Source organism: Pelophylax lessonae (genome assembly GCF_965119305.1).
Source record: "Pelophylax lessonae genome assembly, contig: HAP1_SCAFFOLD_237, whole genome shotgun sequence".
Taxonomy (NCBI): Eukaryota; Metazoa; Chordata; class Amphibia; order Anura; family Ranidae; genus Pelophylax; species Pelophylax lessonae.
The window spans coordinates 63,228-79,978 of NW_028120096.1; the positions used below are offsets into that span (position 1 = coordinate 63,228).

Below are 16,751 nucleotides of genomic sequence, written 5' to 3' on the forward strand. Positions count from 1 at the left end.
AGAGGGAAGGAGGAGCCCGGCTGGAGAGGGAAGGAGGGACCCGGCTGGAGAGGGAAGGAGGGACCCGGCTGGAGAGGGAAGGATGGACCCGGCTGGAGAGGGAAGGAGGGGTCCGGCTGGAGAGGGAAGGAGGGATCCGGCTGGAGAGGGAAGGAGGAGCCCGGCTGGAGAGGGAAGGAGGGACCCGGCTGGAGAGGGAAGGAGGGACCCGGCTGGAGAGGGAAGGAGGAGCCCGGCTGGAGAGGGAAGGAGGGGCCCGGCTGGAGAGGGAAGGAGGGATCCGGCTGGAGAGGGAAGGAGGAGCCCGGCTGGAGAGGGAAGGAGGGATCCGGCTGGAGAGGGCCCGGCTGGAGAGGGAAGGAGGGGCCCGGCTGGAGAGGGAAGGAGGGGCCCGGCTGGAGAGGGAAGGAGGAGCCCGGCTGGAGAGGGAAGGAGGGACCCGGCTGGAGAGGGAAGGAGGGGCCCGGCTGGAGAGGGAAGGAGGAGCCCGGCTGGAGAGGGAAGGAGGGACCCGGCTGGAGAGGGAAGGATGGACCCGGCTGGAGAGGGAAGGAGGGATCCGGCTGGAGAGGGAAGGAGGAGCCCGGCTGGAGAGGGAAGGAGGGATCCGGCTGGAGAGGGAAGGAGGAGCCCGGCTGGAGAGGGAAGGAGGGATCCGGCTGGAGAGGGCCCGGCTGGAGAGGGAAGGAGGGGCCCGGCTGGAGAGGGAAGGAGGAGCCCGGCTGGAGAGGGAAGGAGGGGCCCGGCTGGAGAGGGAAGGAGGGGCCCGGCTGGAGAGGGAAGGAGGGGCCCGGCTGGAGAGGGAAGGAGGAAACCGTTAAGGAGGGAATAATATAAAATATAATATTTACATAAATAATAATGCTAATCCATATACAGTAATGCTGGCCATACAGTTTTATAGAGTTTTATTAATGTTTGGTTTATTATATAGCTGATGTGACACCTCTCTAACCAGCAGTGCCATACCCTTCATTGGTGGTAATTGAGTCGTCCCCTCTGCCCCCCCCCCCCCCCCCTCACCATGTTGTATTTTTCCTCGGCAGGGGCCCGGCTGTGAAGCATTATCTGTCTGAAGATGCGGTTTCTGCTCGCCTGCAGCGGCTCAGCCTGGAGAATGACCACAGCTATGGAGGAAACGGATTTCCCAAAATGTCCCTGCCGCAGCAGCTCCAACCCCCGGAGAGCGGGTAAGAGTGACGGCCTGACCTCGTCCACTGCCCGCAGTCACCCGTCTCAGCTTCAGGAGCTCCTACATGTGGAGTGAGCAGGGGCCCCCAACAGAGCAGGGCCCAAGTCTGATCTCTGAGACTCTTTGCACCTTCAGACACCCAGCGTCCCTTATTTCAATATAGGACCCCTCCATCCAGCAGAAAGGTGAGAGTGCGGTCTATTACCTGCACTACAGGAGCCTGGGGCTGCTGGTAAGAGGTACCTAGGGTGCTGTCACCCCCTGCCCCCCCTCTGTGACATGAATGTAAGGGTAGGATAGTTGCCTTGGGATGTGATCTGTGGAAGTAGTATGCTTGTACATGTAGTGTAATCAGTCATACACATATTGTCAGGGTACCAGGAAACCAGATCACACCGGAATTCAGGTAAAATGAAGCTGTTTATTGGAGGAAGCAACAACAATAATCGCACAGCAACAGTGAGGAAATGAGAGCAGGAACAAGCCGGGTAGAGAGCCAGGAGAGTCATCTGCCAATGCCGGGTAGCGAGCCAGGAGAGTCATCTGCTGATCCCGGGTAGAGAGCCAGGAGAGTCCTCTGCCAATGCTGGGTAGAGAGCCAGGAGAGTCATCTGCCAATGCCGGGTAGAGAGCCAGGAGAGTCATCTGCTGATGCCGGGTAGAGAGCCAGGAGAGTCCTCTGCCAATGCCGGGTAGAGAGCCAGGAGAGTCATCTGCCAATGCCAGGTAGAGAGCCAGGAGAGTCATCTGCCAATGCCAGGTAGAGAGCCAGGAGAGTCATCTGCCGATGCCAGGTACAGAGCCAGGAGAGTCATCTGCCAATGCCGGGTAGAGAGCCAGGAGAGTCATCTGCCGATGCCAGGTAGAGAGCCAGGAGAGTCATCTGCCGATGCCAGGTACAGAGCCAGGAGAGTCATCTGCCGATGCCGGGTAGAGAGCCAGGAGAGTCATCTGCCGATGCCAGGTAGAGAGCCAGGAGAGTCATCTGCCGATGCCGGGTAGAGAGCCAGGAGAGTCATCTGCCGATGCCAGGTAGAGAGCCAGGAGAGTCATCTGCTGATGCCGGGTAGAGAGCCAGGAGAGTCATCTGCTGATGCCAGGTACAGAGCCAAGAGAGTCATCTGCCGATGCCAGGTAGAGAGCCAGGAGAGTCATCTGCCGATGCCGGGTACAGAGCCAGGAGAGTCATCTGCCAATGCTGGGTAGAGAGCCAGGAGAGTCATCTGCTGATCCCGGGTAGAGAGCCAGGAGAGTCATCTGCCGATGCCAGGTAGAGAGCCAGGAGAGTCATCTGCCAATGCTGGGTAGAGAGCCAGGAGAGTCATCTGCTGATCCCGGGTAGAGAGCCAGGAGAGTCATCTGCCGATGCCAGGTAGAGAGCCAGGAGAGTCATCTGCCAATGCCGGGTACAGAGCCAGGAGAGTCATCTGCCAATGCCGGGTAGAGAGCCAGGAGAGTCATCTGCCGATGCCGGGTACAGAGCCAGGAGAGTCATCTGCCAATGCCGGGTAGCGAGCCAGGAGAGTCATCTGCCGATGCCAGGTAGCGAGCCAGGAGAGTCATCTGCCGATGCCGGGTAGAGAGCCAGGAGAGTCATCTGCCGATGCCAGGTAGAGAGCCAGGAGAGTCATCTGCCAATGCTGGGTAGAGAGCCAGGAGAGTCATCTGCCAATGCCGTGTAGAGAGCCAGGAGAGTTATCTGCTGATGCCAGGTAGAGAGCCAGGAGAGTCATCTGCCAATGCCGGGTAGAGAGCCAGGAGAGTCATCTGCCGATGCCAGGTAGAGAGCCAGGAGAGTCATCTGCCAATGCTGGGTAGAGAGTCATCTGCTGATCCCGGGTAGAGAGCCAGGAGAGTCCTCTGCCAATGCCGGGTAGAGAGCCAGGAGAGTCATCTGCCAATGCCGTGTAGAGAGCCAGGAGAGTTATCTGCTGATGCCAGGTAGAGAGCCAGGAGAGTCATCTGCCAATGCCGGGTAGAGAGCCAGGAGAGTCATCTGCCAATGCCAGGTAGAGAGCCAGGAGAGTCATCTCCCGATGCCAGGTAGAGAGCCAGGAGAGTCATCTGCCAATGCCAGGTAGAGAGCCAGGAGAGTCATCTCCCGATGCCAGGTAGAGAGCCAGGAGAGTCATCTGCCAATGCCAGGTAGAGAGCCAGGAGAGTCATCTCCCGATGCCAGGTAGAGAGCCAGGAGAGTCATCTCCCGATGCCAGGTAGAGAGCCAGGAGAGTCATCTGCCGATGCCAGGTAGAGAGCCAGGCGAGTCATCTGCCAATGCCGGGTAGAGAGCCAGGCGAGTCATCTGCCAATGCCGGGTAGAGAGCCAGGAGAGTCATCTGCCAATGCCGGGTAGAGAGCCAGGAGAGTCATCTCCCGATGCCAGGTAGAGAGCCAGGAGAGTCATCTGCCAATGCCAGGTAGAGAGCCAGGAGAGTCATCTCCCGATGCCAGGTAGAGAGCCAGGCGAGTCATCTGCCAATGCCGGGTAGAGAACCAGGAGAGTCATCTGCCAATGCCGGGTACAGAGCCAGGAGAGTCATCTGCCAATGCCGGGTAGAGAGCCAGGAGAGTCATCTGCCAATGCCAGGTAGAGAGCCAGGAGAGTCATCTGCCAATGCCAGGTAGAGAGCCAGGAGAGTCATCTCCCGATGCCAGGTAGAGAGCCAGGCGAGTCATCTGCCAATGCCGGGTAGAGAGCCAGGAGAGTCATCTGCCAATGCCGGGTAGAGAGCCAGGAGAGTCATCTGCCAATGCCGGGTAGCGAGCCAGGAGAGTCATCTGCCGATGCCAGGTAGAGAGCCAGGAGAGTCATCTGCCAATGCTGGGTAGAGAGCCAGGAGAGTCATCTGCTGATCCCGGGTAGAGAGCCAGGAGAGTCATCTGCCGATGCCAGGTAGAGAGCCAGGAGAGTCATCTGCCAATGCCGGGTACAGAGCCAGGAGAGTCATCTGCCAATGCCGGGTAGCGAGCCAGGAGAGTCATCTGCCGATGCCAGGTAGCGAGCCAGGAGAGTCATCTGCCGATGCCGGGTAGAGAGCCAGGAGAGTCATCTGCCGATGCCAGGTAGAGAGCCAGGAGAGTCATCTGCCAATGCCGGGTAGAGAGCCAGGAGAGTCATCTGCCGATGCCAGGTAGAGAGCCAGGAGAGTCATCTGCCAATGCTGGGTAGAGAGTCATCTGCTGATCCCGGGTAGAGAGCCAGGAGAGTCCTCTGCCAATGCTGGGTAGAGAGCCAGGAGAGTCCTCTGCCAATGCCAGGTAGAGAGCCAGGAGAGTCATCTGCCATTGCCGGGTAGAGAGCCAGGAGAGTCATCTGCCAATGCCAGGTAGAGAGCCAGGAGAGTCATCTCCCGATGCCAGGTAGAGAGCCAGGAGAGTCATCTGCCAATGCCAGGTAGAGAGCCAGGAGAGTCATCTCCCGATGCCAGGTAGAGAGCCAGGAGAGTCATCTGCCAATGCCGGGTAGAGAGCCAGGAGAGTCATCTGCCAATGCCGGGTAGAGAGCCAGGCGAGTCATCTGCCAATGCCGGGTAGAGAGCCAGGAGAGTCATCTCCCGATGCCAGGTAGAGAGCCAGGCGAGTCATCTGCCAATGCCGGGTAGAGAGCCAGGAGAGTCATCTGCCAATGCCGGGTAGAGAGCCAGGAGAGTCATCTGCCAATGCCGGGTAGCGAGCCAGGAGAGTCATCTGCCGATGCCAGGTAGAGAGCCAGGAGAGTCATCTGCCAATGCTGGGTAGAGAGCCAGGAGAGTCATCTGCTGATCCCGGGTAGAGAGCCAGGAGAGTCATCTGCCGATGCCAGGTAGAGAGCCAGGAGAGTCATCTGCCAATGCCGGGTACAGAGCCAGGAGAGTCATCTGCCAATGCCGGGTAGCGAGCCAGGAGAGTCATCTGCCGATGCCAGGTAGCGAGCCAGGAGAGTCATCTGCCGATGCCGGGTAGAGAGCCAGGAGAGTCATCTGCCGATGCCAGGTAGAGAGCCAGGAGAGTCATCTGCCAATGCCGGGTAGAGAGCCAGGAGAGTCATCTGCCGATGCCAGGTAGAGAGCCAGGAGAGTCATCTGCCAATGCTGGGTAGAGAGTCATCTGCTGATCCCGGGTAGAGAGCCAGGAGAGTCCTCTGCCAATGCCGGGTAGAGAGCCAGGAGAGTCCTCTGCCAATGCCAGGTAGAGAGCCAGGAGAGTCATCTGCCATTGCCGGGTAGAGAGCCAGGAGAGTCATCTGCCAATGCCAGGTAGAGAGCCAGGAGAGTCATCTCCCGATGCCAGGTAGAGAGCCAGGAGAGTCATCTGCCAATGCCAGGTAGAGAGCCAGGAGAGTCATCTCCCGATGCCAGGTAGAGAGCCAGGAGAGTCATCTGCCAATGCCGGGTAGAGAGCCAGGAGAGTCATCTGCCAATGCCGGGTAGAGAGCCAGGCGAGTCATCTGCCAATGCCGGGTAGAGAGCCAGGAGAGTCATCTCCCGATGCCAGGTAGAGAGCCAGGCGAGTCATCTGCCAATGCCGGGTAGAGAGCCAGGAGAGTCATCTGCCAATGCCGGGTACAGAGCCAGGAGAGTCATCAGCCGATGCCGGGTACAGAGCCAGGAGAGTCATCTGCCGATGCCGGTTACAGAGCCAGGAGTCATTCTGCTATATAACATCCCCAAAAAAAAAAAAAATTACAAATCAAAATTTTTGATCATTTTAGGAATTTGTATTCTGCTGCATATTTTTGGTAAAAAAAAATCCCAATAAACGTATTTTGATTGGTTTGCACAAAAGTTATCACATCTACAAACTAGGGGAAAGATTTTTGTCATTTTTATGTTTTTTTTTTTACTAGTAATGGCGGCGATTTTTTGCGGGACTGCGACATTGCGGGGGACAGATTGGACCCCTAACTGACATTTTTGACACTTTATAGGGGACCAATGACATCACTACAGTAATCAGTGCACTGTTACTGTACTAATGACACTGGCAGGGAAGGGGTTAACCCATGGATAATCAAGGGGTTAAATGTGAGCCTAGGGGAGTGATTCTAACGATATGGGGGGGGCGTGGCTTGTGAAATGATCATAGAGACATGTGATCCTATATAGAAGGAGCTCTGTGATCATTCCAGGGAGAAGAATGGTCAGCTGTGATTACAACATCCAACCGTCCTTCTCTCTCAGCGGGGAGCGATCGCGGGTGTCAGGTGGGAATCGGAGCCGCCTGCCCAGTGCATCCGAGTCCCCGCTGCAGAGTGGGGGCGGGAGCGCGCTCGCCCCCTAGCTGCCTGTGCGAACCAACATAGGCCTATGTCGGATCGCGCAGGAGGGCCGCCCTGCCGCAGTAAAAAGGCAGCGGGCGGTTCCGGAAGCGGTTAATCTTTTCCTGACCACCCGCTGCAGATATGCTGCTAGAAGGTGAATCGCCGTACCCATACATCTTCAGGAGCCATCCTTAGGGGGGCGCACAGCGATTCACGAGAGGGGAAGCTGATCTGCGGGGCCAACACATCATTGTTCTGTCAGCAATCAGCACAGAGCTCCTCCTATTCAGGAACACAGATCTCTGTAATGATTCCATAAGCCCATCCCCCACACAGTTAGGAAGCATCCCATAGGGACACATTTAACCCTTTGATCGCCCCTGAGTTAACCCCTTCCCTGCCAGTGTCATTAGTACAGTGACAGTGCATATTTTTAGCACTGATTACTGTAGTAATGTCACTGGTTACCCCCAAAAAATGTCAGTTAGGGGTCCGATCCGTCCGCTGCAATGTCACAGCCCTGCTAAAAATCGCAGATCGCCGCCATTACTAGTATAAAATAAATAAATAAAAATGACATAAATCGTTCCCGTAGTTTGTAGACGCGATCACCAATCAATATACACTTATTGGGATTTACCAAAATATGTAGCAGAATACAAATTGGCCTAAAATGATGAAAAAATTTTATTTTTATATTTTTTTTTTTTATTGGGAATATTTTATATCAGAATGTGAAAAGTATTGTTTTTTTTTTTCAGAATTGTCGCATTTTTGGTTTATAGCGCAAAAAATAAAAATCGCAGAGGTGATAAAATACCACCAAAAGAAATCTCTGTTTGTGTGGGAAAAAAAGACGTCAATTTTATTTGGGTACAGCGTCGCACGACCGCGCAATTGTCAGTTAAAGTAACGCAGTGCTGAATCGCAAAATAGGGCCTGGTCATTGAGGGATTAAGGGGGGGGGGGGAATCCTTCTGGTATTAAAGTGGTTAAATGGGGTAAATCTTCCGGTCCAGAAGTGGATAAATGATAGTGAGTTGGGTGTGATAAGCTCGGACTCGGATCTCTGGGGAGATTGTTGCATTTTAGTGCCTCGGTGCTCGGTCTGAGCTACGTGCCAGTCGGTGTGTAATTGCAGTGTGTGTGGGCAGATTGTAAACCAGCCGATCTGCCAGACAGAGATCTGTGTGTGTGTGGATCAGCAGACCAGTCTGCAGACAAGCTGTTGGGTGGTGGCAGGCTATCGTTCGATGTCGGGTGTGTGGACAGTGGGAAGATCACACCGGGGTTCTAGCTTGTAGGATAGCTAGAGGAATCCCAGTAGAATGTAATAATGGCTAGACTCCTCCCCGACCCTTAGACTGCACCAGATTGTATGTAAGATTCCTATCTGCCTGTGTGTGGTCAGCCAGCTGGATTGGAGTGAAGTCTCCCTCTAGTGGTGGACAAAGGTAATGTGAAAGTGTCACAGCCCGTCTTATTACTCAGTATAAGTTCCACCCTATTCCTTTATACTCCCCAGTCACGGATAGTCACCATGGGTGTGCGGTAACCATGACACCCTCCAATACATTTTCCCCAGATATGGAGCAGAGCTTAGGAGCTTACAATCTTATGTGCAGCCATTCCAAGCACCGCACACACAGGTAGAGCCGACGCTCCTCCTCCTCCCACCCCCTCCCTCCTCCCCGTGATGACAGCGGCCCCCAAGTCAGCAGGACTTTTTACTGGGTAGCCAGAGGAGTCCCCAACTGCGGGGTACAGGAGTGACGCCCCGGTATAGGGAGGAGTGGTAATGGCTGCTTCTTCTCCACAGGTCCTCAGACTCCTCTCCGGAAGAAGAGACGGTCTTAGTGGACCCCGGAGAATTCTGTATGAACAATGCCAAGGTGCTGAGTGTCTGCCCTCTGCTGGAGAAGACGCTGCGGGAGGTCCGGCCAGACAGCATTGTGCCTGAGAAGATCCTGCACTCCCTGTGAGTACCCTTCCTCCATCACACAGCCAATGAACGGGTCTCCTTCCCTCTCCAACAGTCCCCTCCTTCCCTCTCCAACGGGTCCCTCCTTCCCTCTCCAACGGGTCCCTCCTTCCCTCTCCAACGGGTCCCTCCTTCCCTCTCCAACAGGTCCCTCCTTCCCTCTCCAACGGGTCCCTCCTTCCCTCTCCAACAGTCCCCTCCTTCCCTCTCCAATGTTTCCCTCCTTCCCTCTCCAGCCACGACTTCAGAACTTGACTTCTAAAGACTTGTGTGTGTTTTTTTTTTTTTTTTTTCTTCCGTTTTATGCTGAAATTCCTAACTTATCAACAACCAAACCACTAAATGTTGTCCAGTCCTGGGAAATGTCCCCCCAAAGTCCTCTACAAAACTGACACTCCGGGAGTGTTCTCCTCTCACAGCTCTCCCTGGTTGCTCCTCCAGGAGTGTTCTCCTCTCACAGCTCTCCCTGGTTCCTCCTCCAGGAGTGTTCTCCTCTCACAGATCTCCCTGGTTTCTCCTCTAGGAGTGTTCTCCTCTCACAGCTCTCCCTGGTTGCTCCTCCAGGAGTGTTCTCCTCTCACAGCTCTCCCTGGTTGCTCCTCCAGGAGTGTTCTCCTCTCACAGCTCTCCCTGGTTGCTCCTCCTAGAGTGTTCTCCTCTCACAGATCTCCCTGGTTGCTCCTCCTAGAGTGTTCTCCTCTCACAGATCTCCCTGGTTGCTCCTCCAGGAGTGTTCTCCTCTCACAGCTCTCCCTGGTTCCTCCTCTAGGAGTGTTCTCCTCTCACAGATCTCCCTGGTTGCTCCTCCTAGAGTGTTCTCCTCTCACAGATCTCCCTGGTTTCTCCTCTAGGAGTGTTCTCCTCTCACAGATCTCCCTGGTTGCTCCTCCTAGAGTGTTCTCCTCTCACAGCTCTCCCTGGTTCCTCCTCTAGGAGTGTTCTCCTCTCACAGCTCTCCCTGGTTGCTCCTCCAGGAGTGTTCTCCTCTCACAGATCTCCCTGGTTGCTCCTCCGGGAGTGTTCTCCTCTCACAGCTCTCCCTGGTTCCTCCTCCAGGAGTGTTCTCCTCTCACAGATCTCCCTGGTTGCTCCTCCAGGAGTGTTCTCCTCTCACAGCTCTCCCTGGTTCCTCCTCCAGGAGTGTTCTCCTCTCACAGATCTCCCTGGTTGCTCCTCCTGGAGTGTTCTCCTCTCACAGCTCTCCCTGGTTGCTCCTCCAGGAGTGTTCTCCTCTCAGAGCTCTCCCTGGTTGCTCCTCCTGGAGTGTTGTTCTCCTCTCACAGCTTTTTCTGGTTCCTCCTGTTGCTTTTTAAGTCACCATTTGCTAGCAGAAGGAACCAGAAAGAGCTGTGAGAGGAGAACACTCCTGGAGGAGGAACCATGAAGAGGTTAACATGAGTGACCAGGGAGAGCTGTGGGAGGGACTCAAGAGAGGTCAACTGGAGGAACCAGGGAGAGCTGCAGGAGATCCAGTAGAACACTGGTGGAAGAGGAGCCAGAATAAACGGCGGGGAACCCATGAGAAGTCAGTAGGAGGGACCAAGAAAAGAGGAAGATGGCCCAGAAGAGGGTCAACTGTAGGAACCAGGGAGAACTGTGGGGTACGAAGGAGAGGGAAGTAGGAGGAATCTAGGGGAGGTCAACAGGAGGGACCAGAGAGAGCTGTGGGGGGACCCAAGAGGTCAACAGGAGGGACCAGAGAGAGCTGGTGGGGACTCGAGAAGTCAACAGTAGGGACCAGAGAGAGTTGGTGGGGACCCAAGAGGTCAACAGGAGGTACCAGAGAGAGCTGTGGGGGGACTCAGGAGAACATCCCCTGTAAGGTGTAAGTTTTCTTGCGGACTTCGGGGGGACAATGAGGATGGAAGTAGAGTTTGGTGGCACGGGCATTGGGAGAGGTCCGTTTCCAGATACACCAGTTAGTCAATGATCCTCATGTTTGATACCAGTACTGTAATAGCTGTGGGACAGCCTTCAGGCCCTTTAGTCCTTCAGAACCTTTTTTTGTCAAATATCTTTTTTGCCTTTTGTCCGTTGTCCCAGCGCCGCACACAGCTCATTTTTTTTGGACTGATGGAGCTTTTATAACTTTTTATTTTATAGAGTATAGCAGCTCTTCCACAGTAAATGGAAGGTCCACCTTGCACTGCCGAGCTTGTCCCCGTTTAACAGCATTTCCTCGGGCCCAGCTTTGGGGGAAGTATTTGGACCCCGCTGGACTGGATGTGCGGGGATAGCCTGGAATTGTGGCACTCCCTAGATCTGAGTGTACTGTGGTGGCGTCGGAGCCTTGTGGTCTAAGGGGTTCTGGCTGGAGTGATGTGTGCAGTCCACGTTCTTTCTCCCACCACTTTGTGTAGTAGAGGAAGAATCCCCCTCTCACCACTGTCTGCCTACAATGACCTGGTCACCTCCAGCCACCTGATCCTCATCAGCCCCAGCTGCGGGGGGTTAGTGAGTACCTGAGGCCTGGTTACATTGTGTGCCTATTGTTGCGGCTACACCATGTCTGCACAAAGAACTCCCAGGAGACCGTCCCTCTGCCTCAAGTGCCTTTACCCCCCCCCCCCCCCCCAGGCAGTTCTGGATGTGTTTATCCTCTGAGGGAGCCGCCATCTGTAATCTAGGACTCGGTAGCCCCATTGCTGTAGGGTCTTCTTCATCTGAGTCTTGCTCAGCTCTATCCCCCGTCTTCAGGTACCCCTTTGTTCATTCAGGATTGTTTGACAACCTGCACTAATCTCCTCATCCACATTGATCCCAAATCCCCTGAAGAGCCCATTTCCCTCCAGAGGCCTTTGGTCAGGCCAGTGGTCCCAGCGGCCATTTCTGACTCAGTCTGTTTTAAAATGGTTGTAAAGCCTCCATATACCCAGTGAAGTGACTGGCCTCAGGGGGGGGGATACACAGAGATGAACAAATCCTCCTACATAGGTTGTACCTGTTTATCTGCAGTCATCTCTTCTCTACAGATGTTCAAAGTCCAGAATGTATACAGCTTGTCTGAGCTTTCAGAAAAAAACGAGGACGGAGAGCTGAAATTGCACCCTGCGGAGCTTGGTGTGAGCTGTTTGGAGGGAAGGGACACACCCCCTTTCACACAGGAACAGAGCTGAGACTGTCAATCACAGGCTGTGGGCTGTAGCTCCCTCCCCTGTCACCATTTGTCTTTTGGTGTCAGGAAAACTGTCAGAAGTGACTCCTGCATTAAGCAGAAGAAGGAAGCAGCAGACAGAAATGACACTCAGTGCTCCGGACTGAGACAAGGACACACTAAAGAGGGATTTGCTTTGTTCATATTTCATGTCTGAGGTTTACAACCACTTTAAGGCCCCACATCCTCCAGTCTTGGGTCTTTTAGAGCCGCTATTGCTGCAAAAACCTTCTCCTTGTACCAGTTATTTGGGGTATTCCTCCATGCGGACATGAAGCACTCTGAAGTCTCCTAAGCGACGGTTGAGAGCGTGCTGAAAATTATATCTTTCCAAGAGGGAGTTCTGATAAATGGAGGGCCGTTCCTATCTTTGGTCAATTAGTCTACCACCTTACCAGGAACACCGCTTGTCAGGTGTGCTCCCCTTTAAGGATATTAGTGATGGACGGGATTCCTTGTAAAATCCCAGTTTGTACTGGTTGGTTCTTCCCTCCTGTGACTATAATTTGCCGGATGGGTTAATTCCCTCCATTGTGATGGGCCCACAGCTGGGTGGAGCAGATGTCTGGACCTCTAATTCTCTATTGTGATGGCTGACTACAGGCATCAAAGCTTGTATCCAGCCTGGGTTTGAAGCCCATACACATGCACAGGGCGGTATGCTTGGGCTGTTGGGATGCTGATGACGTATCCAAAGGACATCTGAGTCTTCGGCCTTTGAGGGATGCCTCCTATTTGGCCCTGTGCTGGACACGGTGATCACGTAGAAAGTCTGGGTTGAGGTCAGTTAAATCTCACTCTTCTTCATCTACAATGGGTATCCCCTGGTCAGCATGAATGTGCTTTCTTCTCCGATACTCCTCTCCTGCATCTCTCTGGAAGCAGGAAAGCCCCATTTTTTGGCCTCCAGGAGGATCCCTTTCTTCTAAGCACAACTTCAGTTGGTCTTTATCTCCCTGCGTCACTGCACAGGTCTCCTAACATTCCCCGGTCTGTTTGGGTTCTTCCCACCCCGGAACCCCTTACCGCAGTCCCTATTAGCTTGGGTTCTGAAGCTGTGCCCCATCTAGGCCTCCACTCCCTTCCTGGAATAGACCTTCTGTCCCTTCAACCCCAGGTGTTACATGATACCCCTCAAGGCTCCTTCTCAGAGAGATTGACTTAACCAGCCCTAGCTGTCCTCTGCTTGGACAACTACCTGGATCCTCATTGTCGCCTGGGCAGGCCTTTTGCTTTCCAGAACTCCGGTGTTTGTGTTGTGTTTTGGCATCCCCACCAGAAAGGCCTCCCTCTTTCCCAGCTATCTTCAGCTCCCCTCCCTGCAGTTGCAGGTTTGGGTTCAGTCTGTGGTCCTTTCTCAATGGATCAGGCAGTCCCCACCATTAACTTTCAGCCTCTTTAGGAGAATGGGGTAGTCTTACTCTTGTTCCTGGGAAATTCCACCTACTGAAGTACCTTCACCCAGGGATCCCACCAATAAAATAATTCCCTTCATGGCAGGGGATTCTTCCTTGACTAAGGTTCCTACTCTGAGCTCTGTTGTACTCCATCTAGGTGTTGTAGTGCCCTCACCCCTAGGAAGGAGTGGGGGTACCCCCTGTGACAGGCAAAGTTGTTTTACCCATGCCAATACAATGCTAAGAATATTAGATTTCCCCTTCTGCAGGACATTGCCTGTGAGTTGGACTCTCCTCTGCCAGTAGTGGCTGCACTAAGAGGAGGGACTGGCATATCTCAGATTCATGACAGTGGAGTGGGTTAGGCAGAGACTCTGCACCATTATGCTGGAAACTCTGTGTCACCCAGGGGTGTCATAAACTATGTTCTCCTCCTCAGTGTCACCAGTCCAAGGCCGGGGTTTCCTTCCTGCTTACCCTTGTGGTAGTGTATCCAAGGCGGGGTTTCCTTCCTGCTTACCCTTGTGGTAGTGTATTCAAGGCCGGGGTTTCCTTCCTGCTCACCCTTGTGGTAGTGTATTCAAGGCCAGGGTTTCCTTCCTACTTACCCTTGTGGTAGTGTATCCAAGGCCAGGGTTTCCTTCCTGCTTACCCTTGTGGTAGTGTATCCAAGGCCGGGTTTACCTTCCTACTTACCCTTGTGGTAGTGTATCCAAGGCCGGGGTTTCCTTCCTGCTTACCCTTGTGGTAGTGTATCCAAGGCCGGGTTTACCTTCCTACTTACCCTTGTGGTAGTGTATCCAAGGCCGGGGTTTTCTTCCTGCTTACCCTTGTGGTAGTGTATCCAAGGCCGGGGTTTTCTTCCTGCTTACCCTTGTGGTAGTGTATTCAAGGCCGGGGTTTCCTTCCTGCTTACCCTTGTGGTAGTGTATCCAAGGCCAGGGTTTCCTTCCTGCTTACCCTTGTGGTAGTGTATTCAAGGCCGGGGTTTCCTTCCTGCTTACCCTTGTGGTAGTGTATCCAAGGCCAGGGTTTCCTTCCTGCTTATCCTTGTGGTAGTGTATTCAAGGCCGGGGTTTCCTTCCTGCTTACCCTTGTGGTAGTGTATTCCTCACAGCTTCTTCCTCTGTTACGCTGACTTTGTGGGATTGAAACCCTTGGCGTCTCTAGTTTGGTCAAGGGTTTCTTTACATCCTTGTGGTCTATTGGGTTGCTCTAATATAGTTTGTTGTCTGGTGGACCTCCCTTATCAAGGTTGGTTGTCTGGCTGGGAAACCTGTCAGTTTTATCCCCCCTGACCTCTAGTTTTGGGGATGGTAGGCCTCAGGCCTTTCCAAGTGGACTAGATGGTCTTCTCTTGCCTGTCATTTTTTTTTATGAGGTTCCCTTTCGGTATCTGTTCCTTTAGGGGATTCTATCCGGTGTTTTTTCTTCCAGTTAACAACATCAAGATATTCCTCATTCTTACCTGTTTGGGAGGGTTCTCTCTTATCGAGGTTGGTTGTCTGGCTGGGCAACCTCCTTTAGTTAGTTTTATCCCGCTGACCTTTAGTGTCGGGGATGGTAGGCCTCAGGCCTTTCCATGTAGACTGACTGGTCTTCTCTTACCTGTCATTCGTTCATACGAGTTTCCTCTTCGGGATCTGTTACCCTGGAGGATTCTCTCCCGTGTTTTTCTGTTGACAACATCAAGTTATTCCTCTATCTTCCCTGCTTGGGAAACTTACTCCTCCAGTAGTTTCAAAGGGGTTCTGGTGGACCAGCTTCTTGCTGATTTGGTTCAGTTTTGGGTTTTTCCCCTTCTGATGGTGACCTTCTTTATCGTGATCTGGAACATCATAATTATCCCCTGTTTTCTCGCTTTGGTTACTTGAGCAGGTCTCCAGATCTAGTAGGGGGACTAACCTCCTCAATGCAGGTTCAGGTGGCCCCTGGGCTGCAGGTGGTCTCCAGTATGCCTTTGTTAGTTTTGTTTGCTGTTGCCCACCCCTTAGTTGGACTGCTATTGGACATCCCAGCTTAGGGTTGGGGTTAGATTTCAGATACCACCAGGTTATACTGCCACCTACGGAAGGGCCAGCCCAGTAGAACACCTCCTCTACCCAGCATGCCACAGATTTGTGGTAAAGCGGTACTAGGTGTAGATAACCATGATCAATTAGAGAGACAGAGCCTGTGTTCATCTGGACTCCCAAGAAAGGGATTTTACAGTAAGTACATAAATCGAATTTCTTTTCTCGTCCAGGGACTCAGGCCCCGCCTCTCTGTTTGTTTGTGCCCTTAGTACTGCTTTACCACAAATCTGCGGCATGCTGAGTAGAGGAGGTGTTATACTGGGCTTGGGGTCACCAGTGTGCAGCCCTCCTGTAGGTGGCAGTATAACCCGATGGTATCTGAAATCTTGTGTCCCTCAATGGCCTCCAAGGAACGGGTATTACAGTAATTGGATATCTGTCTATGTGAATGGTGTGATCTGTGTACAGGTGATGTAATGACTGATTGTCTCCTTTCTGCAGATCCTCTCCCTGCCTGGAACTCGTCATTTGGTCTCCTCCAACAAGCCCCATCCACCGGCTCCTGCACTCCCTGTCCAGACCGCAGGACCCGCCCATGAAGAGCCGGCAAGGGAAGGACGGGCCAGAGTCAGATGAGGGGATGGAGCTGTGAGCTGAGCGGTTACCTGCATCACCGGGGCTGTGTGTGTGACATGGAAGAGTCCTGTGCCGTGTATGAGCGTTCCACGTGTTTAGTGTCCATGTGTGTACATGTCATTCCTACAGCATCCTTCCACTGCAGCGTGAGGAAGGAGACTAGGAGCCCTGGACACTGTCCCACCTATTGCAAGGTGACACAAGCCTGGGTGAATAGTTGCCCCTCCCACTATGGGGTGATTCCAGAAGATGAGAGCTGCAGCTCCCCCTGCAGGGTGACCGATGAAAGATGCAATTTGTGCTGTGAGCGGACTTACCTGCCGGTTCATTACGGTGCTATGAATACGTGATTACTGGATCCGTTGTAGGATCTCTCCCTACAATCCGAGCACAACAGATCTCTTCTCAGATCACCCAGCAAATGTGTCCTATGCACCCTCCCCCATATTATAGCAGGATGCAGATATAAGCCCCGCCTATCAGTCACATGATACCGGAGCAAGGTCAGGTTTGTAGACAGTAAACCCCTGCCTCTTCGGGTCACATGATACTAGAGCAGGAGGTCGGTATGGGAATAGCACATAGTTTGGGATGGTGGATGGTCCTCTTCTCCTGAGCCGGCGCTGTGTTTTCTTATTGCATTTTATTCCGTGTACATTTCTCTAGACTTAGGAATTTCTTTCTGGCGCGTTTCGTCATTAATGCCGTAATTGTGTCCTGTACATATACCGTACCCCCTGTATTCCCCACCCCTATTATTACCCCTTCCGTACTCTTCCCTTTATTTCTCTCTGCCAGTTAATAAACTATTACATTAATGTGTTGTCTCATTGGTTACATCTCAGGGCTGAGACCACCTGCCATCTTAGCACACAGGAGACGGGGGATGGGGCTCTTACTGCTGCATTGTGGGGTTTTTATGTTTTGTGAAGTCTGAATTCCTGCTCGTCCATTGAGGGACACGGGAATTCTTTCAGCTTTCAGGTTATACTGCCAACTACAGGAGGATTGGACACAGGAAAACACCCATCCAGGATTACCCCTCCTACTATTTGCTAGTGTCCTCTAGGTCAGATGTTTTTTATTCTTCAGTTGAGGCTACATTGCTGCTAGAGCTGATCTCTCCAATCACAACAG

At 53.2% G+C, this 16,751-nt stretch overlaps 1 protein-coding gene across 1 annotated transcript in view; it reads left to right on the forward strand.

Moving 5' to 3' along the window:
• LOC309548625 (uncharacterized protein) overlaps positions 1-16,109 on the forward strand; it is a 29,774-nt gene extending 13,665 nt beyond the window's left edge. Inside the window, exons 2-4 of the mRNA XM_082276545.1 lie at positions 1,047-1,190; positions 8,251-8,409; positions 15,480-16,109. Coding sequence (XP_082132671.1) covers positions 1,153-1,190; positions 8,251-8,409; positions 15,480-15,630 — 348 coding nt within the window. The 5' untranslated portion in view covers positions 1,047-1,152 and the 3' untranslated portion in view covers positions 15,631-16,109. The remainder of the gene's footprint in view (positions 1-1,046; positions 1,191-8,250; positions 8,410-15,479) is intronic.
• The last annotated feature ends 642 nt before the right edge of the window (positions 16,110-16,751 follow it).